General features: G+C 48.0%; 1 protein-coding gene across 1 annotated transcript in view; it reads left to right on the forward strand.

The window, feature by feature from the left end:
- Positions 1-1,027: 1,027 nt before the first annotated feature.
- FLI1 (Fli-1 proto-oncogene, ETS transcription factor) overlaps positions 1,028-27,605 on the forward strand; it is a 111,037-nt gene continuing 84,459 nt past the window's right edge. The window contains exon 1 of the mRNA XM_084867293.1: positions 1,028-1,219. Coding sequence (XP_084723419.1) covers positions 1,202-1,219 — 18 coding nt within the window. The 5' untranslated portion in view covers positions 1,028-1,201. The remainder of the gene's footprint in view (positions 1,220-27,605) is intronic.

Consider the following 27,605-nt stretch of genomic DNA (forward strand, 5'->3'; position numbering starts at 1 on the left):
TGACCCTAGAGGGCGCGGGAGGGAGGTGGCCTAGGGTGTCGCTGGCCCCAGCCCCAGCCCTGGGGGGGCGGGGGGGGGGCGGGCGCGGGGGCCCCAGGAGCTCTCCAGGAGCACAGGGTCTAAGCCTGCCGCCAGGAGCCCCCCACCCCACCCCCTGCTCCCCAGCGCTGGGTTCGGAGTCCGCGCTCCCCGAGGTCAGCATCCCTGCAAAAACAGCCCGGAGTGCGAGCGGCCGGGCGGGTGAGCCACTCCAGGAGTTGGCAGCCCAATTCCGAGTGGAAAAATTCCCATTGGATGCTCTCTGCCTTGGTCGGTTTGCCTCTGTCTGCGTCTGCATCGCCCAGGGCAGGAGGCTCTGGCTTCTTCTCCCCAGCCCTAGGAAGCGCTCCTGCCCCCACCCCCCCCCTCAAAAAAAAAAAAAAAAAAAAAAAAGAAAGAAAGAAAAAAGAAAGAAAGAGAGAAAGAAAAGAAAAAGAAAGAAAAAAGTTTGACTCCGGCTCCTCCGGCTGGAAAAAACATTAATGAACGTATCTGTGGGAAGAAACGGAAAGTGAATGAGTCAGGAGGGCCACCTTGGGCCAAGGGCCCCGGGAGAAGGAAGAAGGCCAAAGGCGATTGGGTTTGGAATTGGGGGGTGGAGGGGGGAGGGCTGGGAGGGGGATGCAGCCTGCTGGGACCGGGCACGGGCGGCGGGCGCGCCCCCGGGCATTGTTCCCGGGGCCCGTTATCTCTCCGGAGCCGGCATCCTGTGTGCGCGGCGCGTGGATGCAGCTGGGCATCTCCGTGTGTATTTATGTAGCGTGTGATGCGAAAAGCAGGAGCGGCGGAGGGGGGGGGGGTGGAGGGAGGAGAGAGAGAGAGAGAGAGAGAGAGAGAGAGAGAGAGAGAGAGAGAGAGAGAGAGAGAGAGATAGGACTTCCTCCCCGCTTTGCAAAGTGAAGTCACTTCCCAAAATTAGCTGAAAAAAAAGTTTCATCCGGTTTAAACTGTCTCTTTTTCGATCCGCTACAACAACAAACGTGCACCGGGGCGCGCGGGGCGGGCAGGGCGCTCGGCTCGCAGGGGGCACGCGGGGAGGGCCCGGGGCGCCGGGAAGGAGGCCGCCGCGCCCGGCTGATCCGAAGGGGCTGCTGCGACGAGGTCAGGCTGCAACCGGGTCAATGTGTGGAATATTGGGGGGCTCGCCTGCAGACGTGGCCCAATGGACGGGACTATTAAGGTAAGAAGAGACCGGCCGGCTGGTGGACGCGGGGAGGGCGGCGGGCGGCGGGCGGCGGGGTCCCCGGAAGACGTGGCCACTCTCTGCTGCTTCCGCGCCCCGCTCCGCGGCGTGACCTCCCCGCGCGTGTGGGGCAAGTTTCCTCCTTCTTCCCGGGGCCATGTCCCCTGCACCCTTTGCTCCCCAAGCGGAGCCCGGTCTCCCGGTCCCTCTCCTCCGCGCTGCCATCCTCCCGATGCGGGCGAGGGCGGTGTGAATCCTGGGGAGACGGGGGAGTCCCGGGCGCGGGTAGGAGCCTGGGATCCGATTCCGTGCGGATCCATCACCTCCACCCTTACCCAGGCTCCGGGTACCGGTCCGCGGCCGGCTCCCCTCCCTCCCGGCTGGAGGCGGTGGGGGCGGAAGCTGCAGCCGCCAGCAGCTCGGGTCCCCGCCCGGTGGGCCCGGGGCAGACGCGCAAGTGGATCGGTTGCAGCGGTAGGGGTGTGGGGGGGAGATCGGAGGGTGAGTGACCGTTTCTGGGCTCCCCCTCCGGAGGGAAGCCCTGTTGACTTGTCAGAGAGCCTGGTTTCTCTTCCTCCCCGCGTTTCTGCCGCCGCGTAACGGGCCGACCTGGCCGCTTCCCCCGCCGCCGCCGCCGCCGCCGGGGCAGGACGGCTCCCTGCAGCCCGGGTCCTCGCCGCGCCCCGCGCCCCCGGCTTCCACATCCCGCCCTGGGTCGGCGCCTGCTCCGGCGGGGAAGAGCCGCTTCTTCTAAGGTGGCTGGCCAACCCCTGCGCCTCACCCCTACCCTCACCCCCACACCCTGCGCCTGGCTGAGGTTGCAAAGTGCAGCCCCGGAGGGAAGGGCTGAGGGACTGGGTTTCACGTCCGTCCCGACCTCAGAAGGGCTGACTGCCTCCTCCCTCAAGAAGGGGAAGTGGGGCGAGGAGCAGAAAGGAGGGACACCCCCTAAAGCCACTGGCCTCGGAGGCGCGAGGGGGAATGAATGGGACTAGGAGGCGCTGGGCGGCTGCAAGGCAGTGGTGCAACCCCAAGAAGGAGTCAGTCTGGAAAAACTATTAGGCTGGCGAGGTGAGGACTGGCAGAGCCCGCCAATTCCCCCAGAACCCAAAGGAATCAATTTCAGGCTCTTGGGGCTGAGTAGGAGAAAGCTAAGAATTCAAGAGATATTTATCATTTGGGTGGGGTAGTGGTTTTTGTTTTCTAAGGTTTTTTTTTTTCTTTTTTTTTTTTTTTTTTTTTTTGTGTGTGTGTGTGTGTGTGTGTTGTTGATTTTTTTCTCAAAGTTTGAGATATGCTGACTTAGGTAGAAAGCACCAACAGAAGAAATCTGGAGATGAGATAACTGATGCTGATGGGTTAAAGGGTGGCTGTGTGAGCCCGGGTTCCTCAAGTTTCAAGTGTGTGGGTGAGGGAGGATTCCTATAGGGAGGGCGTGGTGCTCAGAGATAGTTTCGTGCTTGTTTTCCTTCACGGTGGCTGGTATGTGTGTCTGCAAGTGTCCTGGGTCCCTGGTTTAATAATGAGATGCTGCACTCTAGCATACTCCACCCCCCACCCCCTCATTAGGACACTTTCCACTTACCCAGAAGGCACCTCTTTGATCCCAAAGAGGGGTAACATGGCTCCGGTCCGATGTGGACACTCTAAGGAGAAGTGAAGCAATTTCTTCTCCACGATGCTCAGACCTCTAAGGCAGGCCCAGCGCAAAGGGAGGAAGCTGTGGTCTGTACCCAGGATGTGCTAATCTCTTTAGATAGACACACACACACACACACACACACACACACACACACACAGGGATTGGCATGGCGGGCAGTGAGCACAGGCTTAGGCCAAGACCCTGGCATTTCGTGCCAAGGATGTGAGTGAAAGCCTTCTTTTTCCACGTGGGTGGTGAGAGCCTGCGGGTCCCTCCACACACCCTCCACAGGAGCACCCCGTTCTCATCTGGGTGACCTGGCTTTACAGACCCCCCCCCCCCCACACACACACACACACACAGAACAGTGGCTGCTCCAGTCCCCAAAGTGCTGAAGGATTGAGTCCTTGAGTGTATGCATTGGTATTTAAATTGTGTGAAAGCCACAGCTTCTCTTTCATGTGAGACCTTTGGATCTTGGGGTTCCTGGGCCCCACTCCCACAGTGGATTACATGTTGTTGTTGGAGAGTGGATAAGAAGATAAGAAGTTAGACCAGCTAACTTCTGGTCTATGTGAGAATGCAGTTCATTAAATCTGTCTGAGCTTCCAAATCTTTGCAATTATCCAACAGTGGGACTAAATTACCTCCACGAGAGTATCTTTCCCAACCCTCTCTGTTCCTAAAATATTATGGTCCTATGCTCTAACAAGAACATGTACTGGATGTCTCTGAGATCCAGGTCTATACAGACACGGTCGGAGGGATCTGTATAGAAAGGGAGAGATCTTGTGTCATATCTAATCTGCAGCCACAAATCCAGAAAAAGGGTGTTCCCCATTGGAATGGCCTGGAAAAACCATTTATGAGTGATTCTGGGATGTGATTTCTATGCACCTGTACATGTTTTCTCCCTCAAATATAAGGTGGGTGTCTCTTTCAAAATCCCTGTCAGTCTCGGCACTGAGGAGGTATTTGGCCCAGAAAAGTCTCTGCAGAAGATTTCTTTGCAAAAGCCCTTGACTCTGTGCATAATTCGGTCTGATTCCAAAACCTCGATCTTAACTGCCCTTGTTACAATAAGTCCTTCTGTGTTATGTTTTCCTCTCATTTCCATGAGCGCCTCCTGGGAAGGCTCGGAGCCTCTAGTTGGGGAAGCACCCAAGTTTGGGGGGGGGGCACCATTCTACTCTTTCGCTGCCACTGACAGTTAACCTGCATATTAATCATCACCCCATCCCGCCCCTGCTCCCCGCAGTGATGGTATCAGGGTTGAAAAGCACATGATACTGGTGGCTGCTCTAAGAAATGACCTGGTTTCAAGAACTGCATCTTAGTTCCAAGCAGTCTTCAACCGAGTCTTAATAGTTCATCTGTGAAAGCTTGAGTCAGTGCCCATGGTGCCAGCAAAAAGGTGGCGAGACAAATCCAAGGAGACGCCGACATGGCAAATGCCATAGGGAAAGGGACAGCAGACTTGAGATCAGGAAGCCCGGGCTCATGCTCAGCTCTGCTAGAATGTTGCTACAGCGAGGGGCTTGGTCCTTGGAGTCTCGGTTTCCTCATCTGTGAAATGGGGCCAGAGTAGCTCCCTGACATACGTAAGTCACAGTAAGGATTATGTAAAGTCTGCGCCTTCGTTGCATGCACATTGGTTGAATTTCTCCTTGGCGATAGGCCTTTTGGGGTTTGATTGGTTAGAAAATTGGATCGTGGGTCTGGATTTACCATAATACATGTTTCATTCATTTAACAAATATGAACTGTGTGTTTCTTATGTCCCAAGGCTCAAAACTCATGCTTTGTGTGTTGAGAATAAAACAGGCATCAAAACCCTGCTGGGATTTATACTCTAGTGGAGGTGACAGGCACACAAATAATTATATGTCTATAGATAATAGACCTTCTGAAGAACAGTGAAGCAAGTTAGGGGATAAAAAGTGATACAGCTGTGTCAGCCAGGATGGTCGGGAAAGATGCTTTGAGCAAAGTCCAGTCGAGGAGAGCAATTCTGTTTGCATCCTTTCACCTCTGGAAAGTACAGCACCACACAGCCAGCGAGTGCTGGGCGAGCAAAGCGGGGAAGAAAGGTTGAGATTGAAGTTGGGTTCTGCAAACCTGCAGAGAGTTTCCGGGCCAGGCAGGCCCAGGAGGGCAGGTTGTCGTCCAGGGGCAGTGCTTGCCAGAGGGGGAAGCAGCAGAGGGAGGAATGCTCCGGAACAGACCTGACTTGTGTCCTCAGAGAGGGACGCTGACTTCACGTTGCAGAGTGAACACCTACGCACATCTTTTTACCTTTCTATCTCCTCCATTCTTTGTATCTGTCCCCAGGAAGTACCCAATGGTGAATTGGTAATGGTTTGGTTTATTTTTGTGGATAATTTCTACGCTTTGGCCAGTTTGGCTCAGTGGAGAGAGCGTCGGCCTGCGGACTGAAGGGCCCTGTGTTTGATTCTGGTAAAGGGCACGTGCCTGGTTGTGGGCTCGATCCCCAGCGTGGGGCATGCAAGAGGCAGCCAGTTAACGATTCTCTCTTATCATTGATGTTTCTCCCTTTCTCCCTGAAATCAACTTTAAAAAATTTAAAAAAATGTTTGAAGAATAATAGTTTCTACAAAACAGCTTCCTTCTATTTCTGCTGCTATTCCAATTAACAGGTTTGCAAATTTAGAGAATATTTAGCTCCATATTCTTATGCTATGGGTGGGAAAGCTAAGCCTAGAGTTGTTGAATTAATTATTCAAGGTTACACAGATTATTACCGAGTCAGGGTGAGAATTCAGGGCTCCTGACCCTCAGACTAGTGTAATTCCCACTCGTACTATGAAGCTTTCATTCACTTTCATTACATTATTGTGGATTATAGAATCCTGGAGGCAGGGTGAGTATGTTGTGTGTGAGTGTGCTTAAGAGAGAGACAGAGACAGAGACAAAGAGAAGCTTTGAAAAAATCATGACACTTTGGAATAAAGACACTTTGTATTCTTTAATGAAAAAAATGTACTACTATCACCTTGAATTATTTCCAGACTTTAAACATTTGAAATTTTCAGATAGGATTTTTGCATAACTGCTTTCGAAAATAAATCCTTCTTTTCTTGTAGACAAACAAGGGTTCCATTATCAGAAGATAATAAGAAACATAGTATTTTACTTAAATAGTCATTAGACTCCTTTGTAGACAAGGGCAGGTGGGCTGAATTTTTCTTTCAATAATTTTAATCATGGAAGGTTGACTGTATCAAATAATACGTGCCAATGCATTAGAACATATCTTAGGGACTCCCCTTCCGGGCTATGTAGCGAGTGGATCTTAAATAACAACCACATTCAATAAGATTTAGGATTTCAATGTCTTCCGTTTGGAATCAACCAGTTAACTTAGCACTGGTTTAAAAAAGTGGTTGATTTAAACCAAGCCTATTTTCTAGAAATGTAACGTTAGTCTTACGTTAACACTGAGTTGTTCCAGAAAAAAAGGGGGGAAAATTTATGATGATGAACAACTTGGCAGCATTTCTAATGGACAGAGGCCTTTATTCTATCTCAAATTTAAAAAAAAAAAAAAAAAAAAGCCTAAATTGTAAGTCAACATTCAGGCCTTCAGCAAAGTCCCAGTGCTCTCTGGGAGAAAATGCACTCCATTTGAAGTTAAACAGACAGATTTTCAGATTAGCAACCAACTCTGTAGGGTTAGAGTGGAAAAGCTGCTATTTTCATTCATTTGAGACAGCCGGCTACGTTACGAAAATATAGAATAACATTTTTGTTTTGCTTTGTTCTGAAAAACATGACTTTCTATTTTGGGCTTGTACTTAAAACAGTCTTTCTAAGTCCATTTTTTTTTTTTTTTTTTGCTTGTTGTTTTGTGACAAGTTGAGAAGGCTAAAGGACATTGGCCACTACACACACACACACACACACACACACACACAGGCACAACTCGCACACACAGACACAATCTCACAAAATCTTGCACCGACCATAGTAACTTTTTTTGTCACCTCAGGGCTGTGCAGGTGTCTTTTCCTCTGGAGGAGACCACACCCTGTTTCATTTTCTGTTGCTTTTCTGATTTATATCTGTGTATTCCTATCCCATTCATGGGTTAGTTCAGCAGTGGGATGAGATGATGTCATTCTCATTCTTCCACAGGCAGGATAGGCCCAGCACCAGCAGCTTTTTACCCGGAGGCAATGGATGGGGTTTGTCTATCCTCACGTGGTCACCCTTAGGGCCAATATTTTGGGATTTTGACAGAATTAGACAATCTACGGAATAGCCCTTTCCTATGCAAAGCTAGCCGGCCTTGTGGAACTCTGTAACCTTGGCCTCATTGGCATCATAAACTGATGTCAGCTATGTTACTAGAAATCAGTAATCGCACATGTTAGGAAGGTCTGTCACATGGCTGTCGTGCAGGCACTGAACTAGGTGACTAAGTGCTGTCAATGTTGGTGGCAAGAGGCAACCTTGGGGTCCTAGCAGGGGGATTAGCCGTGTGTGTGTGTGTGTGTGTGTGTGTGTGTGTGTATGTAAGGGAATGCAGGGTTCCATCAGCCTGGAGAGAGGGAAGAGCAATTTCAGATGGAGGGCCAGGAAGACCTGAGACCAGTAGATATTTGCACAGTCCCTTCCATGTACCAAGGACTCTCTCATACACGCTTGCGTTAAATCCTCACAAAAGCACCGTGGGAAGCCACGTTGCCATATAACCGTTTTGGTCGGGAGGAAATCCAAGTTCAGAGAAGCCAGGTAGCTTGCCCACGGGGACAGCGAAAAGGTGACAGAGTTGGGATCCAAGCCAAGTGCTTCTGATTCCGGAATACCTGCTTCTTCTTCACATGACCCACGCTGCTTCTTGGCTGAGGTGGTTGGGTGGGCCTGGACAGTGGCTTTGAAGGTTGGCTAGGCCTTGCACAGGAAGATAGAGTTCAAGGAAAGTGAAATCCTTTGGCGTGTATGTTGGGGGAGGGGAATGCATATAAAGGAGAAGGTAGGAGTGGAAAGACGGGGTGGAATTAGATTGGAGGACTTTTAAATACCACAACAAAGAATGTGGGTTTTATAAAATCCACGGGTGGGCAAAAGGAGGTTTGCAGCTATTCATATGGTAACTAATACACCCGTTAATAAATAACACAAGCATAAACTCTGTGTTTCACATACTCGCAACCATAAACCTGCTTTTGCCTGCCCTGGTAGACAGAAAGGAGGAAAACCCAGCTTTTCTGATGGATGGATGGTCTACAGAGCTGTTCAAATCTAGATCCTTCAGCTTCCCTCCCTTCCCCTTAGGACAGTGGTCGGCAAACTCATTAGTCAATAGAGCCAAATATCAACAGCGCAACGATTGACATTTCTTTTGAGAGCCACATTTTTCTTTTTTCTTTTTTTTAAAAATATATTTTATTGATTTTTTTTGCCCCCCTCCCTCCCTCCCATACATACCCTCCCTCCCCAGAGTTTTATGTCCATTGGTTGTACTTATATGCATGTACACAAGTCCTTCGGTTGATCTATTATCTTCCCAGGATCTTCCTCCCCTCCCCACTGAAATTTGACAGTCTGCCTGTTGCTTTACTGTGAGAGCCACATTTTTCAACTCAAACTTCTTCTAATGCCACTTCTTCAACATAGACTGGCCCGGGCCGTGGAATTTTGTGGAAGAGCCACGCTCAAGGGGCCAAAGAGCTGCATGTGGCTCTCGAGCCGCAGTTTGCCGACCACTGCCCTAGGAAATGGATATCAGAGGCCACAAAAAATTAGCCGGAGATGGAATGAAACATCCAGGGATAGTTTCGGGCAACCAGACCCAGCTGTCTTTAAACATGTGTTTATTAAGTATGGAGTCAGGGGAGAAAGGAGCAACTCCATCACCAGAAGCCATAACCATGGATTATCTCTTGGCCCCTTTCAATGACTCCTTCCACTGTGTTCTAGAGATTCCACTGCAAGCTGTCTTTTTGACTGGCCATCTCTCCTGGGCTACAACATTAGTTCCTTTCGAGAATGAGTCAGCAGCTAGTAGCTGAGAAGACACAAAAGGAAAGGGTGTTTCCCTGAGACTCAAATCACATTTCTATGGAAATCCCGACAGGTCTGACCCGCCTTCACAGGTTGCCTGGGACCCTCACCTCCCGCAGAAACACACCAACATTCACCGAAGCAAACCCCAGACTCAGAGTTAGCACCACCCTCCACGTTGGTTCAGAGCTCGTGTTCAGATGCATTTCTCAGATCATTCCAGTGAACTTGACAGCAGCTTCCAAATTGCTAACACCTTCCAAAAAAAGGAACCCAGGTACTGAAGGATGGAAGGGGGCGCCCATCTTTGGAAAGCAGCGTGCCTGCCATTTAGTTCACCATCCCAGGCCCAGAGTATGTCATTTCTCAAGCCGCCTTCGGGAAAATGCACCTTTGCAGACTGACATGCCTCCTCGGCCGCGGGGCCCCTTTTGCTCAGACAGTGCCATGTGTCCACAGTAATGAAAGACCTTATGTCACAACTCAGTGCACACAGGCGAGAGGCCAGAATTACAGGTGCCGTGGGAGCTCTAACCCTGCATTTCTACACACGTGTGGGTTTCATGTCTACTGAAACCCAGCAGTTCAGTAGCAGGGTGTTGGTGTGAATAGGTGGCTATTCATCGACTTTATGTGCAGAGGGGCCTGAGAGCGTGGTTTGGCGGCCTTGTTCATGCAGCAGACACTTGGAAACAGGCGAATGCTATAAAATGACCGAACGTGCGAGTTGTTTTTAAGTTGATGCCTTCGCAGTCTGTTTCAGTGCATATGTTTAGGTTGAGTTTCTTACGCCTGGAGAGTCATTTTGTCTTTAGGTATTATCAGTTCAGATAAATAATAAACTCATCCATTTATTCACTCAGCCAAGAGTTGAAAAATAATACTGCCAGACACACGCTCCTCGGAGCTCTGCGTAAATGAAGGAGAAAAAGTTGCTTACGCTGCTATTTTTTTTCCAGACCTCGAGACCCTAGAGAGCAGAGATTTCTCCACTTTCTGATTTTAGGCTCTGACAATTGGCAGGTCCAAAAGAAGCAATGCTCACTGGAGGAAATCTTTATTTGTGGCTTTTTATTAGATGGAAAGTTTAGGCACATTTCCCCAAAAGTAACACCCAGCTTATAATTTCCTCCTCCTCTTTACGCATGTTTTGTTGTTTTGTTTTGTTAATCCTCACCCGAGGATATTTTTTCCATTGCTTTTGAGAGAGTAGAAGGGAGGGAGAGAGGGATGGGAGAGAGAAACATTGATATGAGAGAGACACATTGCTTGGTTGCTTCCTACACATATTTAAACCTGGAACTCAGGCCCATGCCCTTGCCCAGGAATCAAACTCTAAACCCTTTGGTGCAAGGGCCGCTGCTCTAACCACTGAGAAACACGGGTCAGGGTTGCCCCTTTACTTATTGTCTGGACATCTTTTGAGAACTGAGGCATGCCAAGGGAACTTCTTTTTATTGCTCTCCCTTTCTTAGCTTTATTACCATGATTCATACATGAACACAGAGGAAAGTACTATAAACACAGTGAAACAATAAATGAGCATCTGAACAATATTTATTTCTCACACATAAAACAAAGGGCAAATGTCTTCATGGACAAAGTCTACTTGCAAATCAATAAGAAAAAGATAGACCAAGTAAAAACAGGCAAAAATGCTGTGCACACTCAGTGCTAGAAAAAGTAATGAAAATAGCTCATAAACATATGAAAAGACTCTCTAATGAAATGTGAACATGTATCACCCATGAGAAAAGCAAAGATTCGAGCAGCTTAATCATGCCTCTTGTTAGAAAGAGTTAAGGGATATTTCCCTCTCCTACTTGGAGGGCAGTTTGGAAATATCTGTTAAGATATTAAGTATTGATACAAATTTGATAATAATTTCATTTCTAAAAATTAATCTGACAGACATGTTCCCATCGATACCAAGTATATACATGTACAAGATATTTATTATAGTGTTGTTTGTAATGACAAACGTTGGAAAGAATCTAAATGCCCGTCCATAGGGGATTCAATAAATAAATTACGGAAGACGCATGCGACTATGAAGTGGAATAAAATACAATGATTTAGAAAGTCCTCCATGACACGTCATGTCATGGGAAAAAAAAGGAAGTTACAAAATGCGTGCTCTCATGTCTGTAAAAAAATGTGAAGACATGATTATTTCTGCATAGATAGATTCTGGAAGGATATATAAGAAGCTATTCATTAACAGCATGTGCTTCTGGGCAGGGAGAGGTGGACTTTTACTTCTCACACTGTAAACGTAGGTAGCATAGGATTGTTTTTAAAAATCACTAGATGTATTACTTGTATAATTTAAAAAACTGAGGCAAAAAATCAAGAGGGGCTATTGGAAACAGACTAGTAAAGGGGGGTGGGGAAAGTGCCAGGCACCAATAGTCCAGCTCAAATGTGCTCTCTCGGAGACATTGGACCCCACTTTGCAGTAAAAACAGGGGGAAATGCTCCAGCCTACGATCTGGAGACCTGAATTCCAGCCCCAACACCCATTTGCACCCCAAGTGAGCAATGGGATCTTCACTTCACTCCTTTGCTCTTCATTTAAAATTTCTCATGTTAAAGGTTTTCTCGAGTATAAAAGGAAGGCATGGTTTCAAAGTGTCCTTCCAGCCTCCAGGTTGATTCGATTCTCCCCCCCAAGTAAACTTTAAAAACATGTCTTATTGGGGAGTACGGATGAGTGAAGCCCTTGTAGGAATTCCGCCTGAGCCACTGTGGCTCTCCACAAGCCCTGACCTATACTGTAGAGCAAGCATGTCAAACTCACGGCAGGCGGGCCACATGAATGAGGTATGTGGCCCTCTGGCCATGAGTTTGACATGCTTGCTGTAGAGTAGCCTTCCAGGCCAGCTGAGAGCTGGGACTCTCCGGGAGATGCTTTGCAAAGACTCCTGGGCTGGTTGTTTTGATTTCCTGGTGACACTGGAGCTGTGCTGACCCCTCTGCGCTCATGCCAACCAGAGAGAGACTCTGCTCTGGGTCTTACACTCTTTTCCAAAATTTGGTCTCATTTAAAACCCAAAACACATTTGGCCCCAAGCGCCTTTCCCCTGGACTTTTTAAAAGTCCTGTTTAATTGAAGGGAAATTGAATTCATCTGGTTCTGATTCATTTACACTTAACTGTAAAAAAACACACACACACACACAAAAACAATATTTTGAGGACCTATTTGATGTCCAAGAAGAATTTTGAGCCTCTTAATGAGGTTTCTGGAAGGCTTTTCTTCTTCTTCTTCTTCTTCTTCTTCTTCTTCTTCTTCTTCTTCTTCTTCTTCTACTTCTTCTTAGAACAGGAAGTGGGCAAACACAGTCAACCCTGAAAGGCCTAATTCAGTTTGAAACTTTATCATCCACCATTTGGCATGAGCCTGGTGGCCCTAAGCAAAGACCTTTCTATTCCTACCTAAGAGTCAGCGACTCACTCACCTCCCACCTGAGGGAGAAGAACAACGAGGAGGAGCAGGCACAGGAAGAAAAGACTAAGCTACGTGTCTAGCCCTTGCTACGCACCAACACTGTTTTAACCTCTGCAGACGTACTCCTGTTTGATCCTTGGAACAATGCCGTGATGCTTGTGTTATTTTCATTTTGGAGAGTGGAAGTGACTTACCCAAGGTCATTCAGGTAGAAGGTGGAAAAGCAATGACTTGAACCAAATCCCGTTTGCCTCCAAAGTTTCTAGACCTCAGCCACTGGGTTACCTTGCCCGGTGGACATACCACATACCCATGACGTTTAGGTTCTAAACTTAACCCGTCTGTTGAGGACCGTGGATGCTTTGTTGTGTGTTCTGTCCTCCAGTCTCACTGACCCTGCTCACAGTCTGTCTGCATTGCTCAGACTCCTGGCATTGCTCCGCCGCCACATGCTTTATCAAGAGGGCTGCAGCCCTGAGTTCCTCAGGTAGAGAGATGGCCTGGCTTGTTAGCAGTTGCACCGGGCAGCAGGCAAGGGAGGATGAATGAAGCCAACAGGTTCTGTCTCATTGTAATGAGCTCGAGAGATGATCCAAAGGAGAAGGTGTATAGCTCAGAGGACAGCAGGTTCTTGGACTTGACAACGCTGCCTCCTCTATCCTCCTACCTCTTCTCTCTTTTTCTCTCTTGCTCTAACTCTTTTTCATTCTCTTTCTCTCATCCACACACACACACACACACACACACACACACACACACACTATACACACTTTTATTTTTTATTTTTAATATATTTTAATGATTTTTTACAGAGAGGAAGGGAGAGGGATAGAGAGTTAGAAACATCAATGAGAGAGAAACATTGATCAGCTGCCTCCTGCACACCCCTACTGGATATGTGCCCATAACCAAAGTAGATGCCCTTGACTGGAATTGAACCCGGGACCCTTGAGTCCACAGGCCAACGCTCTATCCACTGAGCCAAACTGGTTAGGGCTAGGTATACTTTTAGAAAAACAGATGGGGCGAGTCCTCAAAAAAACAACAAACAAAAACAAAACCAAAAAGGGAATGTTTTGCAAGGTGAAAAGGAAATCATCGAGGAAGGCTAGCCTCGGGCTCCAGTTTCTCCTGAATAGCACTTGTTGTTTCAAGGCTGATTGACTTATAACTGCATCCACAGCCACCTCACATCAGGTCCTTTTATCAGCCCAAGTGAGACTTCCTGTGCACTGGCAGCTTCCTGATGTATTTCCTTTTTCCTTTGGCAGAACAAAGAAAACCCTAGCTCCAAGGATCCTTGCGACCAAACATAATTTAGCAGCGAAGAAGCTATTATTTTAACATTTTCGCTCTCGACGCGTAGGGCCAAGTGCTTGCTTCTGTGCATGTTCCCACAACAGTGTGTACCGCATCCTGGTGGAATCCAGGTGCAATGATCAGGGGCCAATGAGCCACTTGAACTCACCCTAGCTGTAGTTTTATTTCAATTAGAGGGCAAATGAACCCATTCCCCTCACTGACACTGCATGAGCAACCTACCCACCCCTATTCCATACACATATCCTTCTTTAAGTGTTACATGGAACGCCTTTCTATGTAGTGGTTACCCTTCTTCCCCTCACTCAACATACCAGGCCAGCAAAGAAACCCTCTTATTTAGAGAGTTCAACCTTTCTGTGTTTGAAGTTTTAATTCTAGAAATATAAGAGAAAAACGTCAGACTATATCCAAAGGGTCATCAGAGTCCATTGAAGAGGGCATTCCAGAAATTGGGATGAAGTGTTGCTCTCTTCTTTTGCCTGCAGTATGCCAAGTCACTTCTTACCCTCGGCCTCACCACCTATTCTGCACATTATTTCTTTGAGAGACCTTTCCAAGTGATCCAGGTTAACAAAGGAATACTTCTGAGAGAGCTGCTTGCATCTCTGTTGTGTCTCCCAAAGCACAAATCAAAAGTTGCCAACTTATAGGTCCTCTGTAAAGTCTTAGATCATGAGAAGCCATTGTCCAAAGAGATAACTAAGTCTTTACGCTGTCATGTGTCTAAAGATGAGAACTGGACAAGGGACACAGGAAGCAGGATTTAGGTATGCCTATACCCAAACAACACGGTAAGGATGTTTCCAAGAGCAATGGTACCAAGACTCATTGAAGCTACAGCTCCATGCTTTCTTTGTTCTCTGGTCTTACTTCCTGACCGTTGTCATCATACTCCTGGGGAACTGAAGATGGCAATTTCCAGGGGACCCCCCTAGGCCCCTAAGCAACCATGCAGCTGCCCAAAGTAGCTTTTGTTCTTTACAAGGATCGTTGATTCAGAAGGAAAAGCCATCTAAACTGAACCGTGGCTCCCTTGGTTAGAGATGTATTTCTAAGACAAGAGGGAGAATTCATCATGGTTAATTCCTACAGACTCCATTGAACCCACTCCTCGGGGCCATCATCTCTGGGTGAACATGGGTGGGAAGGGCTTTCTCAAAGAGGAAAGTGACTCGGAAATGATAAGACATGAAGGGAACATGTGAGGGTGGGTGTGGGCATAATTACAGTGCAGGCCTCCCATAAACTGCGCTGGCCATGCCAAGAGGAAGGATTCGATTGACTACACCTATGTACATGAGCAGGCATGCTTCCTTTCCTGGGCTCTGTGCTCTGCCACCAGCCGTGTACCCAGGTCTGTGACTGGTCAGGGATCTTAGAGCAAAGATCCATGTGATCTCACAACCCCCCCACACCCCCTGCCCCATAGTGCTGTTTTATAGAGGACCCTATTCTGACCTTGGCCTTCTCCACCAAAAGGAGCATATTTGGGTTGAAGAGCACAAGAAACCTTACTCCTCCAGTGGGTATCTTAGGGGGGACACAGGTGTTCCTGAAAGGTCGGGGAATGGTGGGGCACCTATACTTGCTCCACTTTTCTAGAAAGGAGAGGGGGAAGGAGCAGACTGCTTCTCAGGAAACTGGCATGAAGAAGAATTTTCCCAGGATGCCTCAGGGAAGGTGTCCAGGCAGGTGGATTTGCTGTTCTGGACACTGGGACCTCTAAGTTCTGGAGATGTGTAGATCCCTATATCCTTCCTGGGTCTGTAGTGTGGTAAAGAAGTACTGTGGTCACCCTTACATGCCTACCAGAGTTGACCCCCCAAAGATTGTGTAGACAAAGCCATGATGAAACAGTGGGGCTGGTTCCAGCTCATTAGAATCAATCATCTTACCCATCAGTTTGGATTGGGGATGACCCAGACTCTTCCCTGCCCAGAGCACCTTTTTTTTTTTTTTTTTTTTTTTTAAACTCTGTGTGTATGTATTTCATGGGAGATTTCACATGCCTGTTTCTGATTCACTTCCAATTAAAGGCTCAAAATGCTGGTTTTGTAAGCGCTCTTTGATGATTCAGATTCTCGTTGGTTCTTTTCTTTTTTTGCCTCCTAAAAGTCCTCAGAAGTTGAATAAATGTTGTTCAGGCATTTGCATGCTTAATTGTTCAAAATAATTGGAAACAGGAGAGAATGGTTTACTAGCGGGCCCAATACAAAGCACAGTCTCAATGGGCACAAGAAAGACGGATGAACTCCTGTGGGAAACAAGGGGTGTCCCTGAAGGTGTGCCCAGCACAGGGAGGGAGCTGCGGCTCTGAGCTCACATCCCTGCAAGTGCCAGGAGCCTGGTACATGAAACATAGGGCCAACAGAGGGGTCAGTCTCATCAGAGATGGAACAGGTGGAATGGAATTTTCCAGATGCTAATAATGCTTTCAACTGCCTCTGGATTGGAGGGAGCTCACTTTCTGCCATTTACAACAAGCCCCATTCTCCACCTCCTTCCTCCTAGTCATGAAAAGGCTTTGATGATAACCCCGTCTGGTGGGAACACCTCTGCCCTAAATGTGGGAGAGGCTGCAAAGCAGACCCACACTGCCCTGGGGGAGGTCCCAGATCCTGAGTGTGTGTGTGTGTGTGTGTGTGTGTGTGTGTGTATCAGTTCCTCTAAAGTGCTGGGGCGGTTGTGGGTTTTGGGTGATCGGAGGCCTGGTTTTGCCTGAGGCTGGCTGATGGCATTGGGCAAGTTACTCTCCCTTTCATAACCTCAGTTTCTCCATCTGCTCCAAAGCATTAAGAACTGGTAGTAATACAGTCTTCTTCTCCCAGGGATTTGGTCAAAATCTGGAGTGATGAGTCGCTTCAAGTTTCTCGAAGAAAGGCGTTAATTAAGTACAGCCATTTGGCTAACTATTGGGTGGCTCATTACATGGTTATTCTGGTTGTCAGTTGTAAATCATGCAACATTTCCGTTTCAGGGCCTGGTTTGGACTTTTTCCTAAAGAGAGATCATCCCACTCTCTTTACTCCCAGAAGTTGGTTAGCAATCTTTTTTTTTTTTTTTTTTTAATATATTTTATTGATTTTTTTACAGAGAAGAAGAGAGAGGGATAGATAGTTAGAAACATCAATGAGAGAGAATCATCAATCAGCTGCCTCTTGCACACCCCCTACTGGGGATGTGCCTGCAACCAAGGTACATGCCCTTGATCGGAATCGAACCTGGGACCTTTCAGTCCACAGGCCGAAGCTCTAGCCACTGAGCCAAACCAGTTTCGGCTGGTCAGCAATCTTTAGTCACCCAGACTTACCAAGTGTAAATTTGTGTTCACACAAGGTCGTGTAGGAATGGTGTGTGCTCTGTGGTGCTGCTTACCTAAGAAAGGAGAAGACACTAAACGGTGATTCAGGCCTGCAGTAAGATGCTGGGGTGTTTTTGGAAATGATTGCGATGGTGGCAGGATGGCTCTGTGAAAGCCATGTGAAATTTGAAGTGCAAAAAATCTAGGCTTACACTCAGTCATTAGCTGTGTGATGTTGAGCCAGAAATGAACTTCTCTAATCTTCTCCTTCCCCATACATTTTATTCCTAAAATAAGAGTAGTAATAAAAATATTGTTTTCTCCCTGCCTTCCTAACTCATTATAAGAATCAAAAGAACTGTGGATGTGAAAGCACTTGGAGCTTTTCATAACATAACATAAAGTGCTTGTTATGATTATCTTATTATCTCATCCAGGTTGGTGTTTGACCCTAACAGATCATAAATATTGCTTAAATTGAGTCCATTGGGTTGTATGATTTCAAAGACTTACTTGCATATGGTTAAACCCGTCATTTAACTACTCACTCATATCTCTTTGGCCTTATAGACACCACCTCTTATGAATGCACATGTGAGTACAGACCAAACATCACACATTCCACTTTTCCCTCCCTCATATCCGGCCATTGTTCTGCTCCTGAAACTCCCATCCCAATCAATGGGCGTTTTACGTAAAAACCGATGGCAGGATATGAGTGCGGCTTCAGGAATTCCAGGCTTGTTCTACTGATAAAGAGAGTTATGTCCAAGTGAAAACACCACAGAAACACCATTCTCCTGTCCAGCCTAAGCACCACCGTTTTGTTTAGGTTTGTCTCCCTTTGAAGAGTCTAGAGCCACCTAGACTATAAAACACATCTTTGACCACATTCCCTATTCATAAGGCCCATCTGGCTGACCAGATATCCACTGGTCGCCCCCTCTCATTCACCGGTGCCACCTCCTCTGTCCTAGTCTCGGTGTCCTTGTGCTCATGGATTAGGGGAATACGGGCCAGGCCTGAAATTGGTTGACTCAAGAGATTTCAGTCCTGTACTCTCTGCTTTCCCATCCACTTAAAGAAATAAGAGTTTTCCAGCCCGAAGGGACAGTAGAGTTGGACTCCCTGATCAAGGGATGTGAATTAGGGTTGTGATGGTCTGCATTGAGCGTCAAAGCTACTGATAAATTTAATTGATCTAAGGGTGAGTAAATAAAACAACAGAGCGAAAGAGGTGATTTGCCTTAAAGATGGTTCTCTGCTAACGTGCAAGTCAGGAATAATAATGGCTCTTCTCCTGTGTCATGAGGCCAGGCATAGTCTTGATTCTCAACACTTTATTCTCAACAGGCTGTATTTAAAAAAGGTTGTATTTCTGTCTTCCATGCTACACACACAATCGAATATGAGGCTATGGCCTCCAGAAGTGGAGTGAAGGAACATTTCCTCGCATTCTATCCACACGGAAGTAGCTAAGTTAATGAAGAAAGAGAAAGGAAAACAAAGTTGAGCCTTTTCATTTTTAAAGTGCTCATCCAGGCATTCAGGGCTGAGATTAAGAGCTTGTCCTTAAGTCTCTTTTGCTGAATGCGTTGAATTGTGTATTTAGGATTTTATTTCTAGACAACTGAATTGAGATTTCCAAGTCTGTGGGTCTGGACCTTGAGCTGCTCAGATACTGACCTGCCATTCTTTTGTAACCACAATCGAGCTAAAATCAATCTCACTTCTTCTTTCCCCATAAAAAAATAAATTACTACTAAGAAAGATCCTGCTGCTACATTGAAGGAGGCATTCTGTGTTTTCTACACTAGAACGTTGAGATTGTAAAGAGATTTAGAGAGCATTTAAATACATATTTCAAAATATGAAAGAGGTCTCCCACAATGGAAGTTATGTGGCCTTGCAGGAAAATCATTTGTTTGTGGAGCCTGTCTTTGTGAGGTTGGGCTGTGTACAGGTTCTGGACAAACTCATCATCCTACCATCTTAACTATGTCCTATGTCTTGCCTAAGCATTTACACATTTGGGAATAGCTAATGTGACACGTTCTACTCTTTTCCAATGAACTCTGAATTTCTGGTTATAAACTTGACTTGGGTAGAAGGGAGCAATATTTTTCTGGGTTGTTGAAGACTCCAACATCTCTCTTTTGGAAGTATTGATGTACTAGTATCAGAAGATCCACTGGGATATGATTCCTACATGATTTTTAGGGTAGGAGATTTGGGACACTTCATCACTATTTCTCGACTTTCTTAACCTTGTCTTAAAGTCAGAGGAAAGTGGAATATTAAGAAAACTGTCTTTATCAGGGCTGTCCAATAGAACTGTCTGCAAAGATGGAAATGCCCCATTCTGTATTGTCCAATAGGATAGCCACGAGCCTAGCTACTCAAGTGGTTCCTGAGCACGTGACGTGTGGCTAGTGCAATAGGGAACTGAATTTTTTAATTTAATAATACTTCATCTACATTTAAATAGCCATATGTGGCCAGTGGCTACCCTATTGGACAGTGCAAGTCTAGATAACTGAGGTCAAAAAAATTCTGTGAAGTCTGAATTCAGTCAGAAGGCTATATTTACATGGATTATTTTTATCTGAGTCAGCAATGTGTTGTCCACATGGAGAACTAACACTTCCGTTTACTCTTGTGACCAGCATGAAGCAAAACAGAAGGAAAAGTGAATGTCCACCATTACCAAGGTTCCACCAGTGCTGGCCCGGAACTGGAGCTAAGGCTACCATTGGAGTGGCTTGGCTTCAAGTCTGTGCTGGTGGTCCTTTAAGAACACAATAGTATCTTTTCCCTTCTATAAAATGGGAGCATTTGGAACTTGGCAAAGAGATATTCACAAACTACGATTAAATTAAGTATATTGGGAAAAAATGTATAGGCTTTTTCTGTATTGAAAAAATGACCTAGGTCAAAGAGAATCCTGTCCAACACGGTTTCTGCTTCCTCATTTGTAAAGCCCCAGCATTTTCATCTCTATTGCTTTGTGCTGCAATGAATACATGATTTCCTATTACGTAGGTCTCTGTCTTATTAACAGATGGTTGGCTTTTCTAGTTCCCAGATCCCTAAGACACATTGTAGGAAGATTTTTCCTTAGGTGTCAATGGGAACAAAGCAACTGAATTTAGCAAATAAGGAGCTAGTGTGGTGGCCTTTGAACCCCCCGTTTCCATCCAGGAAGGGTTCCCAGTGAGTGTTCTTTTTGGTGGCACACTCAGTGGCAAAGAACCATATGCTTGGTATCTCCATGGCATGATGCAATTTCTCTCTTTCCTCCGTGGCCCTCGCCCATTGAGAATAGGAACGTGATATAGAACCACACCCACAGTAGCTTTGGAATTACCATGAGGATTAGGTACCCCAGTCCTCCAGGGTACATCTGACCTTGATATTAAGGCCTCTCTACTGGGCAGGCAGACCTTAGGTGCAAGCCTTTGACATCCCTACGAAGGTCAGTTCTGTGTCCATCATATACTCGGTGATGTGCATCTCTGAGTTGAATTGTTTGAAACCAAGATAGACAAAAGCCACGGGAAAAAAACATGGCCAAGGCCTCTGAAGTCTGACTGCATATTGATTTTGGGAGAATGAACTATCATGGTCCTGCTTCTCACGCACACTTGCCTTCTACAAAGGAGAGAATACAGATCAGCCCACAGACCCCAAGATATGCCCATTGTCTTTAGTCAGCTCATCCTGATTGCACATGGTCCACCATTCATTCAATATTGCTGCAGATCATGCATTTTCAGAAACATCTCTCTTCAGATTGAAATCTTCTACCTTAGTTGTTTTCAGATTGCATCTAGAATAAGGTGAGGAAGTGTGTGTGGGATCTTAGTTATCTGACTATGGGATCTTAGTTAACTCCTGTTACATCCTCTTGAGCCTCTAAGCATGAGTTTTAAATGCTTTGTTTTAACTAAATGGATTAGGGTGCCATTGGTTGACATGATCCTATAGGTTTCAGGTGTGGGTTTCTATGTTACAAGATCTGTATATAGCACAATTTAATTTTTTTTTTTTAAACATTTACTGTATGCTCATGGAGGGCAGACACCCTACCACTTTGTCTTTGAGACCGAAGTACCTGGAACATATTCATGTGCTGATTGAGCACCTTTGATGTGCCAGGTGCTGGGATACGCCAACTGAGACCTCGCTGATTCTACAGGCTAGGATTTTCAAAGGTGGAAGTAAGCCTTTCAGAATCCCATTGTGACAGAAGTTCCAGGCAAGGAGAAAACACAGATATTTAGCCAGCTGTTGCAAGCACAAAGAGTTCTGTGAAAAGGGAAGTACGGGGCACTTCAGGAGAGTAGCGTATGGGTTTCTAACCTAGTCTCAGAGGTCAAAGGCTTTCCTAGGGAAGTGACATTTAGCCTGAACCCTGAGCGATAAGCAGGAGTAAGCATGAAAGAGAATAGACCTTTGGAAGGCCTTTGCTGAATGGGTGAATGAATGAAACGGCTGCTCTCCTCTGTGCCTCCCGCACAGGACTGCTAAATTAAGTATCCCAAGCTTAGTCATTCTAACCATAGTCCCTCCTCCAGGCATTATCTGTGGGTCCAGGCCTCATCTGTGGGTCATTTTCTTAACCTCCCTCTTCTTTGGAAAGACAAGTAAAGTGTAATAAAGAATATTGTGCCAGGCTGCTGTGGCTCAGTGGTTGAGCATCAGCCTATGAACCAGGAGGTCTTGGTTTTATTGCCAGTCAGAGCACATGTCTAAGTTTTGGGCTCGATCCCCCAGTAAGAGTTGTGCAGGAGGCAGCCGACCAGTGATTCCCTCTCATCATTGATGTTTGCATCTCTCTCTCCCTTTCCCTCTCTCTTCATCTCTGAAATCAATCATATATATAGTATGAGAATACAATTACCTTTGGAGACATTGTCAGACTAGTATTTACTGAATGTCTGCATATGTATCAGTTAATATGTTTCTAATATGCAATGCATCCAGAAATTTCAAGGGCAAGAAGATTCTGGAAGGCATTCCTTCCACCTTTGAAAAGCCCAGCCTATGGAAACAGCTTGGTCTTAGCGCGGGGACTCCTTCCGGGCACGGTCAGGCAAACTCCTTGGCAAACGGAGCTCTGGAAGCTGCAGCCATTGGCTTTGATGCAACTGGCCGTCTGTCCGTACCCAAGGATCTGGGTGTCCCCATGCTTCGGTTTCCTCAGCTGCTGAGCAGGGAGATTCTGCCAGTGATAAATTTACCCCGAAGCGATGTTGTAACAAAGATGGCCCTCTCATCATTTTGTAAGATCAAAAACCAAAAAAACGCCTACTGAACCGGCGTGCTACCGATGGCTGGTGTTGGCTGGCATTTCGGAGAAAGCTCTCTGATCTAAGGCTTTAGAAAGGCGAAGAGCTGGGATTGGCTTTCAAGTTCGTTTCTGGAATTACTGTGCCCTTGACCTCCTTATGACTTTAAAACCACCCTGGCAGGTGGTAGCGGTAACGTCAATAATAGTAATAGTGATAAAAAAAATATTTATTGAGTATTTATCAGCGCGCCAGGCACTGTCTTGAACACTTAACTCATTGCGCACTGCCTTCCTGCCGTGGCCTACGGAGCATCTATTATTAGACACACTTTGCCAACGAGAGGAACTGAGGCAGAGAAAACGCTTGCCCGAAGTTATGCAGCGGGCAGGGTCTGTCTGTCTGATCCCAAGGACTTTCCTGGCCGCATATGTGAAAGATTTCGAGCCTTTCAGAATAAGAGCTCAGGGTTGCTAAGTGACTCAACATATACAATTAATTATTCCTGCCCTGAAATACAAGAGTGTTAACATTAGCAGAAGTTTATTTTTGCAATTCCTCCGGCCTTCTGGAGTTCCCGCATGCCTCCACCCCTTCTCCTGACTGTGCCGCTCTCCTGTTGCTCAGAGGGAAATCAGATCTGTTCTCTAACTGGCTCCAATGGAAAGCGAGTCACAGTTAAACTAGGGACAGGCGCAGGGAAGGCCTGAAGCATTGAGGTGTCAATCACGGGGGAACAGGCTCTGGGAGAGGGACCGCCAGGACCCACGCTACGTTTTATGACCGAGATCTTAAACCATTTTTAAGGGTCTTTTTTTATGACCTCCCCTCTTCCTGCCCCACCTCGGGTCGCTGGATGCAATAGAGAGAAAACATTTTTTTTTTTTTTTTTTTACCTCCTTGAAATGGAAACAATGGGCTTTGGCTGCACTACTTTTATTTCCCCGCTGGGGACTCTGAGAGATGACCTGATCGGATTCCACTCATAAAGGTCACGCTTTGAATTCAAGGCAGAGGAAAAAGTGAAGAAAACATTTCGCAGCGATGCCCCCTGGGTCCCGAGCTCACTGGGGCCTCCCCCCCCCTCCTTCTTTCCTCCCTTCTCCCCCCCCTCACCCCCCCTCCTGCACTGTGGCCTGCTGATAAGGATAACGTGGATGACAAGCAGAACATTTCCAGGACAAAGAAAATTCCCGGTTTCATTGTGGAGAGGAAGCCACTGTCCACTCAGGAGAGCGGCTTCAGGCTGTCGCACACCGGTCCCTGTGGCGGGGAGGGGGGTTGGAGGGGGGGAGACGGTCAGGCGGGGGGTGCAGGGGGAGCTGGGAGCTGCCAGCTGCTTGCAGCACATCTGTCCCTAATTTCATCTGGGGAGCCCAGGCCTGGCTGGGCCTGGCTGCAAGCTAAGAAGGGGTCATTGCCGTTAATGGCATTTGTTAGGGGGTTCGGAGCCAGACTGCTAGGGATGGAGGGCGCACGCCTGCTCTGCACAATGTGGCCCATTGAGCCGCCACAGCAAAAGCACCAGGAGGTTTTAGAGAAGTTGATCTGGTTTTGAGTTTAAATTCTGGCCTCCTTCTCTCCCCGCCCCCCTCCCCAGCCCCCTGTGTCAGAGCAGGGCCTGGTTTCCCTTTATGGAGCGCAAAATAAACAGATCTTCTGCGGTGGGAGAGGGGCCCAGCCCCCCAGCCAGCCCCCCCACCCCCAATCCCCCATGCCAGGCCTGGGGAGTGGGGCCACGGGAGCAGCCATTCTTCTCTGTCTGGTTAGGATTTGGCATTGACTTTCATTTTCTCCAGCTCTGTTTTCTAGAAGCTGCCCACAGGGGAAGTGCGGAAATCAAAGAGAAGGCCAGCTGGGGGGGCTTGTCTTGGCAGACTTCAGAGGAGGTGGACTTGGGAGTTTGGATAGTTTTTGGGGAGACACTGGCCACATGGAGAATACTTTGGGGAACAGAACCCAGAGACCAGGTCTTAGCTGTTGGCCCGGGGTACGGCTGGCTCTCCTGAACTCTGGCTCGGGCCAGGAGCTCCCCGAGCCGGGCATGCTGGGGTCAGCTGTGGTTAGCCTGGCCACAGGGCCCTGCATTCCTCCGGGCTTTGCCTGGTTTGAGTGGGTGTGACCACGCATTGGTGCTGGAGAACACGGAGACAAAGAGGCTAAATTGGGCAGGATCTGGGATCTAACGACTTGTTTACAGATCCCGTCCTTCCTCCAGCGCCCGGAGGAGGAAGAGGAAAGGGCAGGCTGGGCACCGCGGGCATGCCCGGCGGCGTTGTTTTTCATTCTATGGAGGTAGGATGTTTCAGAGAGCTGAGGGCCATCCAGGCCATCTGCCTGGCAGCCAGTGGGCATGGCATGCTGGGTACTTTTCCAAGGTGGGAGGGAGCGAGCCGGCCTTGGCCTCTGCCCGCTGGCCTGGCTTCCCGGGGACGCACTGCCCTGGGAGCATGCCCCACGCAGCCACACGAGAAACCCCATTCCTCCTGCTGCTCCCCAAACCGGTGTGTCCAGCAGAGAGGGTGCAGCTGTGGTGTGGCCCAGGGCAGTACGGGCCCTGCAAGGGAGAGGAAGCTCAAGGCCTCTAGTAGTCAAGGCGGCTCCTGAAGGCTTTGCTATAAGGTGGCATTTACTTAGTGATTGCTAAGTGTAAGAACAGCACCCCTGTCTCTCCCCCCCAACCCCCCCAACCCCCCCAAAAAAGAGTCCTGCAAATGGGAGGACTTGCTCTCCCAGATTCTGGCAGTTCTCAGAGGTTCTGCTTCCAAGACACCAGGCCCCTAGCTTTGCCCTAAAGCAGGGGTCCTCAAACTTTTTTAAGTGGGGGCCAGATCACGGTCCCTCAGAGAGCTGAAGGGCCGGACTATATGAACTACTCATTCCTACTGTAACACCTCGGCTGCGCTCACTGCCCAAAAAACCTGGCGGGCCAGATCAGACTCCTCTGCGGGCCGCATGTGGCCCGCGGGCCGTAGTTTGAAGACCCCTGCCCTAAAGGGCAGTGCTGGACTGCCGGGGCAGTGGGAGGAGCCACACCCAGGTGTGCACTGGGCCCTTTGTCAGCATCCCCTTCCATTCCCACACCAATGCATGAAGTAAATACTGAAATGACTCTTTTATGATGAGAAGACTGAGTCAGAGAGGTTCAGTAATTCACTCAAGGCCACACAGCTGCCCAACATGTCAAAGCTACATCTCCTCGCCAAAACCGGTTTGGCTCAGTGGATAGAGCATCGGCTTGTGGACTGAAGGGTCCCAGGTTCGATTCCAGTCAAGGGCAGGTACCTTCGTTGCGGGCACATCCCCAGTAGGGGGTGTGCAAGAGGCAGCTGATCGATGTTTCTAGCTATCTCTCTCCTTTCCTCTCTGTAAAAAATCAATACAATATATTAAAAACAAAACAAAACAAAAAAAAACTACATCTCCTCTCCAAAGCACAGGGATACAAGGTGAGGCAGTGACTCAGTGTGTCTGAGCTCCTTAGACAGAAGGGGGTATCCCCAGATGGAGGCGCTCCCCTCTCTTGGACTGTTTCAGTTGGGTGCGGCTGAGCCAAAGTCGTGCTTTGAGAGAATGTGTAGAGAAGCCCAAACCACAATGCATTGCAGGACGTTGTTATGCAGAAGCCCTCCAGATGTTCCCTAGGGACATGCAAGGTGGCACTGGGGATGGTGGAGATGGGGATGGGGAGCCTTCGAACCTTCTGCCAGCGAAACCTCATCGTTACTGGCATTCCCAGAAACCTCTATGTTTGGAATGGAAGGGGACTCAAATGAAAGATAGCATCAACTATACCAACTACCCCCAGAACTGGAATATGCAGAAAACTATAACAGTAACTATAACAGACTTTCTGTGACACCGAAAACTCATGATGTCTGTTAGCTCATCTGAATGCTGAGAGTTAAGGCAGGGCAGCTGTTAATGGCTGGACAAAGAGGCACCCCGATGCTGTAAGACAGGGGTTCTGCTCCCGGCTCCTGCCCTCAAGCTGTGTGTGTGACCCTGAGCAAACCACTTCTCCAGGCCTCAGTTTCCTCTTCTGCAAGAGGAGGGCCTTGTTCTTCAAAACATCCCGCCTTCTGGGTGTTGAGTTACAGAAATGGTTTTCCCCAACCTTCCGAGGCTCCCCCAACACTGGCAACCCCGGGGGCGCTTCGGGGCCCACGACCTCTCCTTCCTCTGCCAGCCCAGCCTGAGTCTGGCCCCCGGGAAGGCCAGGTCTGTGCAAAGGAGGAGGTAGGTGGTGAGATTTCTCTCCACTGCTCTCCTGCACGCGGAGACAAGGACCCAGGCCTTGACTCGCTGGCTGACTTCTCCTTCAGAGCTTTTGTTTGCTTTTGAACTTGAGAGAAAGACACTTGCACGTCTTTCCAATGGCCATTGTTTCTCTCTACTGCCTGTTGCATCTCACTGACTTGCAGCCAAGTCCAAAGCCACCTCTAAGTCCATAGCAACAGATTTTGTTAGTGATTTGTACCCCACGCTGGGGGTGGAGGGTGGTGAGGCGGGAGGAGCTGCCGAGCAGCTGAGGCCCGGCTCCCTGGAAAAATCCAGAAGTGCAGACGTGGGTCCAAACTGGGCTGAAAATCTCATGAGATCAGGCGTTCTTGGACTTCCTGCTTCTGGCCTAAGCAGTGTGCTCAACATAAACGAACTTTCGGTATTTTGAAACTTCCGTTTCTGATCTCAGAACCTGGAAGTAAAGAGCTGCTGTGAACGTTTCCGCAGATTTGGGCATCCTGGCTGCTCGGAGGCCGGGCCGGGCCCAGAGAGTCTGGAGGGCGCCCTCGGGGCAGCCCCGCAGCCCGGGGTCCGGGAGGGGGCTGTGGCAGAGCCCGGGCTCGGGACCCGCAGGCCGGCTTCAGATTCTAGCCCTGCCACTTCCGGCCGTGTGACTAACTCCTCGATCTGTTTCCTCATTAGGGCGATGAAGAAAATATGCCATTTCATAATGTCGTGGGGACAAAATGGTGTGTGTGCTCATGCTCGCCCTCTCCCCTCTTTACACATCCATATGTGTATAAATGTGCATGCATGCATGTATGGGGGTGTCAACCCATGCACACACCTACCTACCTATCTCTGTACATATATACAAAATGTGTGTGATTGTGTGTGTGTATAATTTATTTATTTACACCTATAAGTTGCCCTGGGCATCTCAGGCAGCCAATTTTCTGATAGAAGGAGCATTTGGAAGTTGCTGAAATCCCCCTAATTAACTGTCCAGTGATGCTTGCTTTAACCCAAAGGCAGGAGAGCTCTGGATGTAGAAAGGATGAGAGCTCCATGGGCTCTGAGCTCCCTGGGCCCGGAGTGATTCAGGCATCCCCAGTGAAGAGGGA

The sequence above is a fragment of the Pipistrellus hanaki genome (assembly GCF_964339955.1).
Source record: "Pipistrellus hanaki genome assembly, chromosome: 19".
NCBI lineage: Eukaryota > Metazoa > Chordata > Mammalia > Chiroptera > Vespertilionidae > Pipistrellus > Pipistrellus hanaki.